Source organism: Sardina pilchardus, chromosome 11 (genome assembly GCF_963854185.1).
Source record: "Sardina pilchardus chromosome 11, fSarPil1.1, whole genome shotgun sequence".
Classification (NCBI taxonomy): domain Eukaryota; kingdom Metazoa; phylum Chordata; class Actinopteri; order Clupeiformes; family Clupeidae; genus Sardina; species Sardina pilchardus.
The window spans coordinates 9,053,431-9,070,930 of record NC_085004.1 but is presented as its reverse complement, the minus strand read 5'-3'; the positions used below and the strand labels follow the sequence as shown (position 1 = coordinate 9,070,930).

At 46.8% G+C, this 17,500-nt stretch overlaps 3 protein-coding genes across 4 annotated transcripts in view; 2 read left to right on the top strand and 1 right to left on the bottom strand.

Annotated features, from left to right (window-relative positions):
- LOC134095467 (PH and SEC7 domain-containing protein 2-like) overlaps positions 1 to 3,220 on the top strand; it is a 28,907-nt gene extending 25,687 nt beyond the window's left edge. Inside the window, exon 13 of one of the 2 annotated variants that reach the window (XM_062549024.1) lies at positions 293 to 3,220. In XM_062549024.1, coding sequence (XP_062405008.1) covers positions 293 to 496 — 204 coding nt within the window. In that variant the 3' untranslated portion in view covers positions 497 to 3,220. The remainder of the gene's footprint in view (positions 1 to 292) is intronic. The other variant, XM_062549025.1, reaches the window with a different exon arrangement.
- Positions 3,221 to 9,874: 6,654 nt separating this feature from the next.
- On the bottom strand, positions 9,875 to 11,687 carry purab (purine-rich element binding protein Ab). The gene has a single exon (XM_062549865.1). It carries the CDS (start codon positions 11,636 to 11,638, stop codon positions 10,808 to 10,810), a length of 831 nt encoding a protein of 276 aa, XP_062405849.1. The 5' UTR covers positions 11,639 to 11,687; the 3' UTR covers positions 9,875 to 10,807.
- Positions 11,688 to 14,227: 2,540 nt separating this feature from the next.
- nrg2b (neuregulin 2b) overlaps positions 14,228 to 17,500 on the top strand; it is a 74,387-nt gene continuing 71,114 nt past the window's right edge. The window contains exon 1 of the mRNA XM_062549198.1: positions 14,228 to 14,732. Within this exon, the coding sequence (XP_062405182.1) occupies positions 14,309 to 14,732 (424 nt within the window). The 5' untranslated portion in view covers positions 14,228 to 14,308. The remainder of the gene's footprint in view (positions 14,733 to 17,500) is intronic.

The following is a 17,500-nucleotide window of genomic DNA, read 5'->3' as shown; positions in this document are numbered from 1 at the left end:
AGGAGTCGTTACGAGACGTACTCGTCGCTGCTGCAGTGTGAGTGAGTGTGTGTGTGTGTGTGTGTGTGTGTGTGTGTGTGTGTCTGACTGTAACTCTGCTCCACAGAGGAGTCGTTACGAGACGTACTCGTCGCTGCTGCAGTGTGTGTGTGTGTGTGTGTGTGTCTGACTGTAACTCTGCTCCACAGAGGAGTCGTTACGAGACGTACTCGTCGCTGCTGCAGTGTGAGTGAGTGTGTGTGTGTGTGTGTGTGTGTGTGTGTGTGTGTCTGACTGTAACTCTGCTCCACAGAGGAGTCGTTACGAGACGTACTCGTCGCTGCTGCAGGCCAAGCTGCGTCTGGAGACGGACGATCTGGACCGGCTGGAGGTGTGTGTGCTGAGTGGAGAGGCGGCCGCGCGAGACGGAATCCTACGCAAGACGCAGTCCAGCCCGCACATCAGCCCTGGACACGGCGTCAATGGACGGAGCACGCCTCGGACACCTCGGAGCTGAACACACACACACACACACGCACACACACACACACAGTATTCATACACACACATGCAAGAACATTTACTCACACACACACACACACACACAAACACAAACACACACAAACACTAATAGTATTCATGCACACACATGCAAGAACATCGAACATCTTTACACACACACACACACACACACATACACAAACTCACCCACACATCCATCATCCATGTTCAGTGCAAGGCAAATGTCGTTAACAAATCCCAAACATAAATGCTGTACTACATAGACAGACGTAAAACACACGCACAGACACACCACTCACTCACACCTGACCTTTAACCTTTGCTCTCTGACCTCTGCGCTTGAGAGGAGGAGTGGAAAAGAGGAGTGGAGGGAAAAAAAACAGAACACAAAAAAGCAAAAACTAAACAAATGTAGCATAGATAGCTCCTTAAGTCCTTGGTGCGTGGGCTTAGTGCTGCCATACCATAAGTATTATAGCTGTTGCCCTGGCAACTGCAGTGTTGCCACTAGCATCTTATTCTGTGCCAAATGCAAAACAGGAAGTGAAATCCTAGGAGAGGACGGGGCAGATCGTCAGCAGAGAAACCACGGCAACCACGACGATTCCACGTCACAGTGACATCACGCCTGGGTGACATCATAGATGTGAAATTGTTGGTGGTAGGCCTACTGATGCCACCAGAGTGTGGTTTATATCAGAAAGGGTGTGGCGTATGGTGTGTGGGTGTGGTTTCCCACAAGAGTTCAGCCCATCTGACAAAGCAACACAAACCAAGACTCACACATAACCACACAAACACACACACAAAACATACATATCCCAACAGAGAAACACTCAAATACAAACACACACTCATATACTGTATACATACATACACAAACATACACAAACATGCACACATACACACATGCACACACACAGACACACGCACACACATAAAGACTGCCCCATGTAACATGTAGAACCACACAGAGAATTGCACACACAGTCCGTAGTTTCTGTGGACTTTTAACTCTCACAATAAGAGAGAGAGAGCCTGAACTCTTGACTGACCATAATAGTTTATTTATTCTTTTTATTTATTGTTTGTCTGTTTGTTTGTTTGGGGAGTTGCAGCTCTATGGGGAGAGAGGAGTTGCTGAGCTATCTGAGATTCTCAACACCACACCGTTACTATGGGCCAGAATGCTGCATGATGGGACAGTATGGTCCTCCAGCAGTAAGGGTGTACTGCTTGAGCGACACTATTATGGGATGTATAGGACTGCGTAATGACCTATTCTATGTTTTATGCACGCTGTATGTGAAGACTGTGGAGGGGTTGAGGAAATGCAAAGTATTTTATGGAAGTGGGATGAGGTGTGTGTGTGTGAGGCTGCGTGACAATGTATGTCTCCATATTCGTATGAGTTTGAGCGTCTGAGAGGGAAATAAAGGAAGATGAACATGTGACAAAGATGAGAGAGAGAACGTAGAATGTATGGCGGTGTGGAAGAGCGAAGGGTTCTGTTGTGTTGATGGAGAGGGTTCTGCTGTGGGTGGCCACAGGAGCTGCTGTCTCCTGTGATTGATCAGACTACCACCACCTGATTAAGGACTACACCTCCTACAGCCTGGCTACTGGAATGGACTACATTACCAATCATCTGTGAAAAGGACTGCATCTCCCACAAGCTCAATGCTGAAATGGACTACCTTCTGTATGGCTGTTGTAATGGACTACATATACCCTCACCTCTCTGCCTCCATAGAATGACCCACGGTTTAGCTCTCCAATGGAATCCGTCTTGTCACTGTAACATTGTAATATGTTATTTAAAAAGTGAAAAATATCTAACAGGAAACGCAGCGGGACTGCCCCCACGCTCTCTCCTCTTGAAGCTTAACAGTAGTCCAGATCAATGTAGCCGTCGGAGAAAATGACCAATCATTAGCATCCTTAGAGAGGGACAGCGGGGCGTCATCCGAGCCTGGAGCCCACGGCGCTGGCCGTTAAACGGTACTACTGTTCTGGAGTCTTCCACCGGGACACGGACGCCTTCCCTGCCCCCTCGCGCCACTAACCCTCGTAGGACACACGTGCTGCTTGGCTTGGTTAGGACACGTGGCACCATAGACGCGAAGTGAGCTTTTTTTCTCCCCCCTGCAGATTGCGAGAGATCTGGGGTGAAATTAGAAGTGCTTTTTATATACATTCTTAGTAACGGCTTTTCTTATTCTCTTGTATTACGCCTCCCCGCCCTGGCTGTTGTGCTGATATGACTTTCCCCGGTATTTAGGGTAGCAAGCAAACGCTGTTGTACTAGAGACTGTGATTATCCGTCTATGTTTAATCTCGCTTTAACACGGGGAGTTTGGCTGAAGTGATCTAACTCCGTGATTGCGCGCTCTCTTTTTCTGGGCACTTTCTTGTCACGTTTACTCTGGAAACAAATGTTTTTATTTCATTGGTCATGGCTATTTGTTACATGTTAGGACACAACAGATGAAAAGCGCCTTTGCTGGTGACAAGTAAAAGTGCTTCATAAAGTCCTTTTTTAAAATAAATGTGATTGGTCTGCATTTCATTTCCAGTTTAACCTGCAGTCAAATTCTTAAGTGAAAGGGATTTTACCTTACCCGTTGTCTTAATTAGCCTAATCAATACCATGTGTCCATAGCCTGAATGTTGCAAGCCTTCAAATACCATTATCCTGCATGATTCTAAACACAAATGTAGGCTAATGAAACCCAGTTGATACTATAAAAATCACTGGTCGTTTTTCGGAAAATGGATTGTTGCTATTTATCAGGATATAGGGACTCACATTAAAGATAAGACAATATTGTTCTTATTGAGTAATAGTGACACTAGCCTTCCTTGACATGTTTTCCTTTGCTGTTCCAATCTAACCAAAGCTGTGTTGGTTTGTGACAAACATCCATGTCTACAGATTAAGTGTGCGTCACCAGACCTGCCCTTATAATTAAGCGTTTTTTCAGGACCACGGAGAGCGCCTATATGATTGACGCGTTGTTTGGAACGACGCCAAGGGAGCGGGTGGTACAGTAGTTCACGAGCTGGTCTGGGTCCATCCCTCTGGACCCGATCCGTTTCGCCCCTGATGTCATGATATACAGTATAATCGCAGATAACTCCAGGGAGTGTATGTGGAGTGTGTGTGGTGCCTTCACTGTGAACAAATGCCATTGTCTGGGGGAAAGCATGTGTGACTTCAGCCTTCATAGACCACAACACCACACAACCCCTTAAAGCAGACACCTTTTGCATTCATAAACACAGACATGTCTGTGTGTCTTGCTTAATATCTACTTGCAACCAAAATCATTATTATGTATATAAAAAAAACAACACTTGTTTGAATTACCACAGTGAAGTTGGGCAGAGTTTTCTTTACCGTATACCCAGCATAGGATGGAGGAAACATCAATGACATCATTATACCTAAAGCTATTTATAATGTACTGGATACATTCTGATCAAATTGAAATTTAAAATAGAAAAATAAAAAACTATTATAAAGGGTATAAAATAGAAACCCAAAACTATGTTCCAAATACCAGTCCATGTTTAAAGATTGAACAACCCAATGCCGATACCCTCTGTTGAATTTGAGTTCTGGGGAAATGTTGTTTGTCTGATGGAAGCTATAACACCTATAACATAACACCTATATACATAACTTATAACACCTATGGAAGCTACATACATAACTTACCATAACACCTATGGAAGCTACATACATAACTTATAACACCTATGTAGCTACATACATAACATAAAACACCTATGGAAGCTACATACATAACTTATAACACCTATGGAAGCTACATACCTCACTTAACACCTACAGTATGGTTTCCACCAGATCACTTGAGTCTGAATGAAGTTGGAAGATGAGGACGGTAAATGATGTGCTTCTTATATAGTTTATGAAACTCTAGGTAATAAAGCTCTTTTTAACAAGCCTTGCATGTTTAGAGAAGGTTTAATAGTAGAGTTGCATTACCTACAATTAATCATATGGTCACTCATTAACAGTAGTACGTCATTAGTTATACCATGCATCTACTTTTGATGTAATATGTCTTCACAAATATCTTGGCAACTAATTGACTTCATGGTTGAGGCATTCTAGATGTTGGAACTTCAGTGCGTTTCCTCTCTCGTGGTTCATTATTAATGGGGTCCATGGGTTGAGCATACTGACTAATTGACTTGGTAGCAAGGGGCTCTAAACGCTGCGCTTGGTTATGATTAAGTCTGATTAAGTCAAGTAATCAATAGGCCATGCATCAATAGTCCATGCATGGAATGATGAGCAAAGGTCAGAGGGCAAAGTGTCTGAAACTTGTGTAGCTCCTGCTCTCCAAATGACCTCACAGTGATGAGACGCCTACTAGACACGACAGGACACGACGGAAACCATGGAAACCACGCAGCTCAGGGAGGAATGAATGTTTTATTGCAATTAGTCATTTTCAGACGAAAAGAGGCTCTCCAACTCAGAAAACATTATACCTGTACAAAACACACTGTTTACCAACAACAGAAACTTCATAAAGAGGTGAGTATACACAAACAGCAAGGAATGGAGAAAAAACATTAAGATACGGCTTATCCTGTCGACGACGATGGTAGTTATGGTGATGGTGATGATGGCTATGATGATAAAGAGTAAAGTTTGGAGGAATTCTAAGCCAATTGAAGCACCATATTCATGTCATAAGGAAAGGCAAAAAAGAAAAGAAAACACTCTAGAATAGTGAGAGAAGTTAAACATAGATGCATGAGTTTGTTGATCACAGTTGTTTTAATCATCAGACAAGTTTGTATTTTTTTTTATTTGTTTTGTTTGTTTTGTTTTTTTCAAACCAACTAGAGAAAAGAAGAGTCTTCACTACTGCTTCACCATGCAGTTGAGTTCAGGTAACCGTCTCCAACACACACAAAATAGACTTCAGGAAGTAAGAAGAGCTTGATACATTTCTGCCCGACAGCAAATTGTCACAAAGCCTGGAAAGTAATTTCATATTTCTTTGAATGTGAGATTCTCCTATCAAAAATAATATGCAGATTTTTTTTACTTATCTTAATACATTTAAAGTGCAAGTATTCATCCATTTGATTCAATGCTTCTGTTAAGTACAAAATTCAAAGAAAAAAAAAAAGAAACAGCAATATGCTTTTCCTGTATGTATTTATATATTTATATTTATATAGAGAGATATATCTATGTGTTATCTTTTTTTCCATAAAGGGGAGCATCATATGTAACAAACCATATATACACACACACCACAGGTCATATATATGTATATATATATCTATATATATATATATATATATTTATATATATATATTTTTTTTATATTTATAGATAGATTTTTTTTTTAAAGTACAACACATTTGTCTGGGTTTAAAAAGAAAATGAGCACAGGATATGTGTGAGGTGTCCTAGTGCAGTAGACCTCTGCCTCATGAGACTGAAACCACCCGCCCCTCCCGCCCAACACACACACAAACACACACACACACACACACACACACACACACACACACACACACACACACACACACACACTCATGTTATAATCACTGACTTTCATGGATCCCATGCTACAACACATCCCAGTCCCCTGCCTTTAAAAGCTGGCACGGACGAGGCCATGGAAGTACTGCATGTCAGAACTGCCCATCTCCCATCACAGGGAGCAGGAGGAGATGTGGCCTGTACAATCTGTTAGTGTGTCTTCAACTGTCTCACACATACACACACACACACCTCACCAAACCATTTGCTCATCACAAACAGTGGAACAGGTGTGTTTGAGCACCAACAGACAGTATGTCACTTGTCCGTGGCTCCCTTTAGAATGGGTCTAGACCAGTTTTAGACCCCTTTAGAATGGGTCTGGACCAGTTTTCCAGAACACATCGATTTTTAATTTTTTTCTTTTTTTGTGGATGATTTTTTCTTTGTAAACCGAAATGGAATCTTCCTAAATGACTCACACTCACACACACAAACAAACACACACACACACAAATACAAGCACAAAAATATATGTCTTTAAAATTTAACTTTTTTTTTGTTTGTTTCATCTTTTTTATACTTTTTTTTTGCTCTCGTGGGTGTTCTGTTGATTTGATGGGCTGTTTACATGATTTTGAGATGTTTTTTTTGTTTTTTTCCCCTCAGGTCAGGTCATCACTGGTACAGTATGAAGTGTGCATCCACGTGTGCACACAGACTTCTGATGGCAGGTCGGACCAGAGGGAGCACCTCTAGCTGGGGAGTTTCTTAACGCTAAAAAGAAAAAGTGCGGCCTTACGAGATGTCCCAGCCCAAGCACCACCTCTCAGCACGATCCTACGGCGGGAGGGCACGGACACCTCTGGCTATAGAGGCCCACCTAGCCAAGGGCAGAGGTCGTTGCTAAGGAAACAATCATAACATGAGAGTTGATTGGTCTCCTCTGTGCATTGCCTCCAAGCCAGGCAGTATGCACTAAGACAGCTGTTTTAGTGCTGTTTCAGTAGCTCTCTCTCTCTCCCCCTTACACACACACACACACACACACACACACACACACACACACACACACACACACACACACGCATACCCACTGAGACATCTGTTTTAGTACTGTTTCAGTAGCTTACGCTCGTTCTCTCTCTCTCTCACACACACACGCACACACACTCACACACACACTCACTCACACACACTATGAAAGAGCTGTTTTAGTGCCATTTCAGCACCTTAAGGATGAACGATTAGTCTGTTTTTAAAGAATCACACTTAGAAAGTAAAACATGTGCGTATGTTTCTGAGCATTTAAGAGGCATTTCAGTACAAGCGTACTGTATGTTGTGTTTTTCATGTGTGTTTGTCTTTTTTTTTCCTCTCGAGTGTGTGTTCTAAGGGCCACCCCCCTCCACCTCTGCTACTGCGGTCTGCAGATAAAGCCAGTCACAGAGCAGTCTGGGAGTCAGGGATGGTTTCCAGTTTCCGTTTCCTAGAGCTGTTCGCTTCACACGGCAAGAGAGCTGGACAAGTCGAGAGAGACCTCCAGAGAGATCGGAGGATCACAGGGACAGTGAACGGAAGCTAAATATCTCTCCCTCCATCTCTCTCACCAGCCTACACACACACACACACACACACTTAAGGACATCAGCCTAACACGCAAGTCCTACGCATGCTGAGTATCAACGTCCCTCGGACTGAATGACAGAGGACAGACGCTCCCCTTTTTAGCTACTAAGAGCTAACAAAACATTGCACGTTAGCTAACAAAAGCTAACCTTGGGTATTGCACATGTTAGCTGACAAAGGCTAACCATAGGCATAGCACATGTTGACAAAAGCTAACCATAGGCATTGCACCTGTTAACAAAAGCTAACCATAGGCATTGCACATGTTGAGAGGTATGGAGGCAAGCGATGGAAGGTTGCTCCCTAGACCTGGGTCAGACCCTGGCCAGCTCTGTCCTCGTGTCCTAGTATATTCTGGGGTCATGACCTGGATCTCCTAATCATCTGCTCTCTACTAGACTCCGTTCCCTCACAAGATCTGAGAGAAGTCTCTGAGAACGAGTCTGAAGTTTGAATCTGAGATTACAGTAGGTCATCTAGCCAGACCAAAGGGAGAGCACTCAGCCAATGATGGTGTGTGTGTGTGTGTGTGTGTGTGTGTGTTGTGTGGGAGAGAGGGAGGGGAGAGAGAAAGAGAGCGAGAGAGAAAGAGAGAGAAAGAGAGAGTGTGTGTGTGTGCATGAGTACGCATGAGTAAGGGAGAAGGTGAGAGAAAGATATTGTGTGAAAGATATTGTGTGTGCCTGTGTCACAGCTAAATGCCACACAAAGCCTAATCTCAAACAGGACTACAGAGACAGTTGCAGACAAGAAGTAGCAGAACAAAGCTAAATAATAATAATAATAATCATAATAATAATAATAATTAAAAACGTTCAAAGGAATCTTGCTTTCTTCAACTCTGACATTGGTTATATTTTTTATAGAGGGAGTCAAAATAAATTAAAGATTTGTTGCTGTTGTTTTTAAATTGTTTTCTTTACACAACATTCGTTAAAGATGTTTTTAAAATAACTTATTAAGTCTCTCTTTTCGGCAAGCATTCTGCCAGTAGCTGTGGACTTCAAGAGAGTGAGAATGTATCAGACACGCCGGAGCAGCGAGCTGCATGGGAACGTCCACCTGTGGAGAGCCTACTCCGGGCTCGGACGCGGCTCTGCCGATGCGTCACTCGCCTGACCAGGCACGACATAGCGCACACAGTGCCTAGGCTACTCGCAAGGAGAGATGGACGTCTCTGCTCCGCGTGTCTCCACAGCCGAGCGCCAAGACAGAACCTGTGGCGCACGACTTCACCAAACCGGGGATCCGGTAAACCACGCAGAGGTCTGTCATCTGTTAATCTTTTCTATGTATATTTTTGCGTGATTGAAACAAAAAAATATCAAGAAGTGCCAAGAAGTGCTTCACATATCCGTCGTAAGGGAGAATTCAGTCCTATGCGTCTTATAGAGAGAACTGGTTCCATCGGTACACAGAAAATGCCACGGTTGGCACATAGGCAACCATATTGCACGCGATACTGAAATGTTAGCATTGTTACCTTTTGAGAAGATGCGCTGGAATATGACAACGTGTGGAGTGACGTCACATCGACAAAACAAAAAGGTAAGCAAAGTGATTTTTTTAGCAAGACCGGCAAATCCCCACAGCGCGCGTGGGAAGTAGCACCATAAAAAAAAAAACACCACCCCTCCTCCCCCCTGCACGCGCCAACACCCCATCCACACCCACCAACGGGACAACAACCAACCACGTACAACTTTGACTTTTTTTCCGTGTTTGTGTTTCACACAGAGCTTTACGAGCAGTCCCCCATCCCTCATCCCTCCAGGTGAAGTTATCCAAGTTTACGTCACTGCGCAGCTTGATCTCCGCAGATCACCGTCGGCTTCTCCAGATGACGAGACAGAGACGAGAGCCGAGTACTTCTGTCGCGTGTGTGTTTTTTGAGTTTGGCTTGTAATGACGAGTCCGTTCAGGAGCACCACAAGAGTCGCGTGTTCGCGGTAACGCGTCTGCGGTGAGCCGAAGACGAAGCAAGACGAGTGATGGAGAGCGTCGGGGCGCGTGGAGCATGTAAACGTGTGGAGCAGGGATAAGGCACCGGGTTGTTTTGGACGATCCTCGCGGGCCTCACGTGCCGCCCGCGTGGATTCTTCTCTCGTAGAACACGACTCAAGCTCGTACTGGTGGACAGCTCCTGCCTTGTGTAACCCCCCCCCCCCCCCCCCCCCCCTCCCGCCCACCCCAAAAAGAGAGAGAGAGAGAAAAAAAAAGAATACTCCCACAGAAAACGTGGGCATGTTCAGAATTTAAATACATCTGATTCACAAAATCATATTTCATATTTCTAAGTTAGCACTTTTTGTCATTCCATTTTCCCAAGGGGGTATACGGTGCTGGGGGCTGATATTCAATATTAGGAGTCGCGCACTGGTCGTGATGGGACGTCATCTGCGACCTGACGCGCTCGCCTGCCGTCTATTCAAAATGGCAAACAAGTGAATATAAAGTACCTCTAATTCTTCAAATGCATGTTTACTTTAGCTCGTTTCTTTTTTTTTTCCAGATAGACGCTTGTTAACACGTCCTCCAAAGTCTGTACACTGTGTGCACAAACACACAGGGACGTCACGGTCTTGCTTTAGTAGACTATCTGCGTACCATATACTCTGTGTAAACTTCTAGGCTGAAGTTTTATTTCATAAAACTCCTAAATATTATTTAATTTGTGCTGGAGTCAAATGTTAGCACACATAAAAACGTATATATATATATATCTATATATTCTTTTTTCTTTTCTTTTTTTCGCTATAACATCTTGAATTTGCACTTTGGAACCCATTGCAATGGCCTGTACGTGTAGAAAACTGGCTGTTGACAGGGGAGAGACAAACTCCGGTCCATTATCATTTTTTTGTGAGCAGAAAACGGTTCATAGACCAATGTTACTGGTAGCAGCGGCTTACTGTAGTAGGGTGGTAAGTGGGTAGTATCCGGCGATGGGTGGGATGTAACTGCAAGTCTGTGAAGGTTGTGGGTGATCCCTTGGAATTCTCTCTCGCGCTTTTAACATTTACAGTAACGTTTGATTAAATGTCATTCGTTATTTCATATATTTATATATATATATATTTATTTTTTTATTTCTTTTCAGCGGTCTCTCTCTGTCTGGTCTGAGAATCCTTTTTATATCCATCAATCCTCGTCTCCTTCGTCTCCGTGCAGGCCCTCCGGTAGTAGCTCTCGTGCCCTCCTCTCTCGACTCCGTTCTTGGATCCGCTTCATCTCGTCCGCGTATTTACAGAACGTCGCGCCGAATTTGGACCACACTTTGCAGGGCACTGTGATGGAGTTGCGGTAGGTCGGCTTCACCTCGCTGACGCGCATGAACACTCCGTACTTGTTCGAGCCAACGTCGAAAAAGAAGCGCTTATTGTCCACCGTGAGAGAAGTGCCTTCCGGTAGCTCGGCAGGCTCCTCGTCCACTCCGTAATCGTCGATGAGTTTAGCCAACGCGTCGCGGAACTCAATGAGTCCCTGGGCTGGAAGCGCGATGGTCTGGCCTTGTGCAGTTCCCAATCCGGGCCCCCGATTCACGGTTTGACGGATCCTCAGAAACCGCCCCCTCTGGTTCTCTTTCAGATCCATGTAATACTTCCGATTCTCCCGCACCAGAAACTCGCTCTTCAGGGCCCGCCTGGGCTCGTCCTGCACCATCTCCGGGTTACTGGGGCCCAGCTGGGCGTAATGCTCGATGAAGTCCCCTAAGTAGTCACGGAACTCCACGGCTACTGACATGGAGAGAGTCAGGCGGCTCTTGTTTCCCCCGGCCCCGACCTCGGCTATCTTCAGGAAGCGGCCTTTGGCGTTCTGCTTGACGTCCAGGTAGAAGCGCTTGTTCTGGATGTCAACGCGTTTGGACGCGAGCTCCTCGGTGTCGTGCTGGAGGCGGGACGGGTGCATCGGGCCGGCACCGGGGCCCGTGGCGAATCCTCCGTGCTCACTGCCACTGTCTCTATCCGCCATGATGTGCGTCCCCTCTTTACCTTCTCGCAGTGTGCCTCAGCCTGCTGCAGCCCAGATCGCAGTAGAAACAGCTAATGCTCTCGCGAGATCTGCACATGACACAGAAGGTTGCTGTTGGAAATGATAGGGACTGCTGCACCGAACGAGTCTGAGAATTTGGTCGTAATTGTAGGTGTGTTTCTGTGCGTCAAAGCAGCGCCTAACTTGCGCAGCTGTGCGCAGAGTAAAGGGGGAAATATAGACACTGCAGTTGAATTGGCATTACAAGCGTTTCAGTTTCGTATTCCTGCTCTCCCGTCTTTAAGCGCTTCTGTGGTCACATGACACAAGAGAAATGTAAATCAACAGGAATAAAACCCCACTCCAGGGACCACCTCTCATTTTGTGTTTTAAAGTATTAAACACAATTTACAAGTAAAACCCACTCACGGAAACGCTCAATCAACACACACACATTACACGTGTATTATCACAAACTGACAAGCACAATGAACACACGCTTTTGTTTTCAGAACAATTTCATTCCATAGGAGTATCATAATTGTTTTCTGGGTGTTTTAGTTTTTCCTGCACAGTACTATTTAATGAGTAGGGGCCTACTTTATTATTATTTTTTTTTTCTAAAAAATCTATAGCGATCGGAAATGTTGAAGTTAGTAAAAGAGAGTGTGTTCTTTTGTATGCCCTCTCCTGCTGATTTAACCCCGCATGCATCATGAGACGCCGGGACAGAACTCAAGGGTTGGCGCTGCATGCCAAATCACTCTTTTTAGGGGCAGAGTTCATTCCAGCGGCTTCAGCACCATGGCCAGTTCCGCGTCCGAGCAGCGAGCCAAAACGCCGTGGACTGACGGATAAGATGATGTGCTGAATGAACAAACGACTACACACGTTTACGTTCTCCCCCTAAACGGCAGAACTGTTGCACTGACTGTGGAAAACTGCCTAATAACACGCGCCACCCCTCTCCCGAGGCCTTCATCACACACACCGGAGCCTCAGGACGCCCTCACACCCTCCAAGACATAAAACCCCGGAAATGAAAACTGTTACGTGACTTGTCAGGAGGGTAATTATGAGGCCACTTTAACAACCCAGGTTTCGTAGGAGGGTTCCAGCTAATGGTGATACTGACAAGAAATTCTCCGTCGTTCTTCCCTCTTGTTACCATCTGCGACAATTATCAGCTTCGGCCTGCAGGGGGCGCTCGACAGCAGCGGATAAAGCCATACACTGCCTCAAACGTCGCATTTATTTGTGCCAAGGGAAAGATGCTGGTAATATTTACACTATCCACTTGGCGACTGCCGTCGGACTGTAACTCACACACACACAGCGCGAGTGCGGAGTTATAGGAAATCTTATTTCCCGGTCCCCTCTCTCGCGCGCTCTCTGCGTCTCATTCATCAGCCGACTGCCAGTGTTATGACACACCACCACCGTTCTATCGGTACCGACGGCGTCCTCCTGTCCTTATCTGATACCCGCAGGACCTGTTGCGATCGCCACCGTGAGCGAAAGGGCGTTGAAAGGTTTCTCTCCCGCACGGGCGACGCCTGGTTGGTCGGTTTGGGGGCCAGATCTGCGAATGTGACCGGAATGCAGCCGCGTGCTTTAACGAAAGAAGGATAACGTCAAGAGAAAAAAAAAACATTGCTGATTGTCCAGCGCTCGAGACGACTGAGCTACTTTCGCAGCGTTAGTCATCGCAGCTCGTGGCCTGGACCATTTCTACCAATCCTACTGGGGATCACAGCGCGCTCTCACGGGAAACTGATTTTTTTCCCCAAGCAAAAGTTATAAGGCGCTGCATTGTATCGGTTCTGTACGTTAATGACGTTGGTGCGAATGCACGAGTTGCTCTATTCGCGCGCTTCGACGGATACTGGTCTCGTGCGGATGTGGATTCTTGGAGCCTTTCCGTGACCTACAAGGCGTCGTATGTTGCTCTGACGGCACATCACGGACATTTGCGCAGGAAGTTCGCACAGACAGCAACCAGCGGCCGGCCAGGTGATGTTTGCTCACGTAAGCCGGCAGTGTGTGGCGGCAGAGCGGACCGTGAGCGGAGGGGACGCGCTTGTTGCATCGCCGTACTGAGCAGCATCCTCGGCCGCTCGCTCGCCCCGTGCCGTCTCGCTTGGGCGTCGATAACGCTCACCGCGGAACGTAACCCCTTAACACGGTAGGGTTTTTACCGATGCTGTTTTCTTTTCTCTGTGCCAAGTCTGAATCGTTTCATATCGAAAAGCTCGTTTGAAAGTCAGTGCGCCCAGACGGAGCCATGACATTGGCTGGATAACGGGGGACCTGCGGCGTTTTGCGGTAGCCCCGTGTTGTGGTAAGGCAGCGTAATTTATGAATGCAATTTGGCGTTTCGGAATCGGTATTTGAAGGAGAATGCAGCAACGACATTTTTTCAACCGCGCATCACCGCTGACCGGAGCTATTTCCGGTTCCTAAGTGGCTCGTGTTTCCCCCCATCGCGGGCTGCATGGAGCAGAGCGGCTCGCACACAGATGGCACGAGCTCTGCCGCCCCGCGCCTCAACCGGAGCCCATTCACAGTCTCGAGCCACCGTCACCCGACTCCGTCACCCGCGCCACCCCTCGTCAGCCCCGAGAGCACTGCAGCACCACGAGCGGCCGCCTCTGAGCCCCGGCAGACGGCATGAGCACGAGACTTGATCTGGCGCTTTTCTCCATGCTGCTCGTGGGGCTCTCGTTCTCGTTCGCGTGCTACGCCCCGAGCTTGGATGCCCCGCAGGAGCAGGCGTACCGGGCGGCGGTGGTGATCGAAGGCGAGGTGCTTGCGTTACCGGAGAACGTCTCCGTGCAGGAGCCGTACAGCGTGAGCGTCAGGGTGCTGGATGTGTGGCCGGTGAACGGCGGCGGACTGGAACGCGAGCAGCTCGTCACCGTGGGGGATTTCGGCTCCGAGGCTCCGTGCGTGCTCGTGGAAAAAGACCACCGGTATATCTTTTTCATGGACCCTACGGAGGAACCGTTAGTATTCCGAGCGTCTTTTGCGCCCGTGGACACCAGCGAGCGGAACCTGAAGAAGGAGGTGGAGAGCATTCTGTGTGAGGACTGCGGTAAGTCTGCCCTGGGTTCCCACTAACAGGCCATTGCTATGGTGATGCTACAAGGTAAATGTGTGTGTGTGTGTGTGTGTGTGTGTGTGTGTGTGTGTGTGTGTGTGTGTGTGTGTGTGTGTGTGTGTGTGTGTGTATGTGTATGTGGATGTGTATGTGTGTGTGCGTGTGTGTGTGATCATGATTTTTAATCAGTTTCGCAGCCTACCCGGCCATGTTCCCCGTTCACCGACCCGGGCACGAGAGGGCTTCTCCTACAGTCGGATGAGATACACACGAGAGATGTGGATGCGTGCACGCTGGGCGTATCTGCAGCATTGTTCCCCTTATAAACATTTAGGAATACCCCCGATGGACACACACACACACACACACACACACACACACACACACACACACACACACACACACACACACACATCATACACATCTCACAAATCTCTCTGTCTGTCTGTCTGCCTGTCTCTCTCTATCCCTCTCTCTCTCTCTCTCTCTCTCTCTCTCTCTCTCTCTCTCTCTCTCTCTCTCTCTCTCTCTCTCTCTCACACACACACACACACACACACACACACACACACACACACACACACACACACACACTATACAATGTCCGCTGGAATTAATTTGATCATTCGACTTGATGCTTTAACGCCTGTGCTGCACCACGTCACATCACCTACACCTGTCGGTGTTCGGAATCCCGACACCTCGTCTTAACTGACTGGGTTCATGTTAATTGCTGATCATGTTCATGTCATATGGAATGACGTAGGTGGGCAAAGGTAGGCATGTGTGTGTGTGTGTGTGTGTGTGTGTGTGCGTACAGCCAAATCCAAAAGGGGAAGCCATCGATTATCTCCCGCTAGAGTCCCTCTTAACCTCTTGCGTGGTCTCGATCTTCAACATATCGGTTCGCCTTCCATCAGCGCGGAACACTTGGCCATGTGACGGGAAAGTGGAAGTGGTCTCGTGCTGATCGGTTGCGGCGAGGAGCCGCAGGTGTCGCGTGCGTCGGTCAGCGGGATTCCTTTCCTAAACGCAGCCAGGGCGCGAGACCACGGCAGAAGTCGCCGCGTGACTTTGTGTGCTTCCGTGTAAAAACAGGACGAAGCCGAACGCAAGGCGTCAGGTTTCATTCATAAATTTTGCGTAACGGCTTCAATACGCAAATGAGGGCGTTGGGGATGCATCCGAGTGAGATGCAGCGTTGAATTTAGGAATTTAGACAGTGACTGTGGTCAAGATGGTCACTTGGTGGTCACTACAAGGCACAAGTACAACACACACACTTTTATTTGACCACTGATGTTTGGTGGGGAGGTACAGAAACCATGCAACATTTTCAAGGTGACCAAAACAGACTACTTGAGTCCATCCTTCAGAAGCTGTCATTTGAAAAGGGAAAGGTAGACATACCAACCAGCCTCTCTGGCAGCTTGTAACCAATTGTAATTTGGCATGGTTCAGCAAACTGTCCTGCCATAGAGCACCCATGGGGAATGTGATGACCTTCGAGTCTCTCTCTCTCTCTCTCTCTCTCTCTCTCTCTCTCTCTCTCTCTCTCTCGCTCTCTCCCCTGTGTGTGTGTGTGTGTGTGTGTGTGTGTATGTGTAAGTGAGAGAAAGGCTAAAGGCAGGAGGATCCACTAGTAATCTGAAGTTGTGTGTGAGCCTGCTCCCTTGCCACCTGGCATAGATGGTCCGAGGGGTGGAGGCACTTTAGCATGAGCTGGAAAGGTTTTTTTGTGAATCATAGTGTATAGCAATTGTTTTGTTTTGTATGGATATTTTCTCAATTACAATTCCTTTTAGTTGTATCTGAGATTTTTCGGAACAGACGGTTGACGAACCATCTCTGGTGTCTAGAGGATGTGATGAAAGAGGCGTAGTTGACACAATAAGCCTGAACATGAGTGAGACAGAGAGAGAGAGAGAGAGAGAGAGAGAGACGGAGAGAGAGAACATCAGCGTTGTGGGAGGGTCAGCAGACATCACCATCTCCTCTTTAGACTTGGAGCGCTTCAGCAAATGTGTGTTTACGGTGGAGTGTGTTGACGGCGCTCCCTCTGCTGTAAGAACCCATGTGTTTGCACACCCCACTTTATATCCGGCCCCATAACTACGGAATATCCAGGGTACTCTTCATATCCGGCCCCATAACTACTGTGAGAATACCCAGAGTACTCTTCATATCCGGCCTCATAACTACTGTGAGAACATCCAGTACTCTTCATATCCGGCCCCATAGCTACTGAGTGAGTATCCAGAGTACTCTTCATATCCGGCCCCATAGCTACTGAGAGAGTATCCAGAGTACTCTTCATATCCGACCCCATAGCTACTGAGAGAGTATCCAGAGTACTCTTCATATCCGGCCCCATAACCACTGTGAGAATACCCAGAGTACTCTTCATATCCGGCCCCATAACTACTGTGAGAATACCCAGAGTACTCTTCATATCCGGCCCCATAACTACTGAGTATCCAGAGTACTCTTCATATCCGGCCCCATAACTACTGTGAGAATACCCAGAGTACTCCTCATACACTTTTAAAAGGGGTTTTTGGGGTGCTACAGTATATTGCATATAACAGTGTATCCTGCATCATAGCTGCTGTGAGAGGGCATATTCTGCCTCGTAACTGTCTACTGAGGCCAGAGGTTACCCTACTCTCTCACTCTCACTTGTACGCTCACTCAATCACTCATACCCTCATGACTTCATTAACTCACACACACTCTCATTCACTCATTCATTCACTTGCTCA

Bases quoted from the DNA above. Each gene is read 5' to 3' on its own strand.
- purab (XM_062549865.1), bottom strand. From the start codon at position 11,638: ATGGCGGATAGAGACAGTGGCAGTGAGCACGGAGGATTCGCCACGGGC.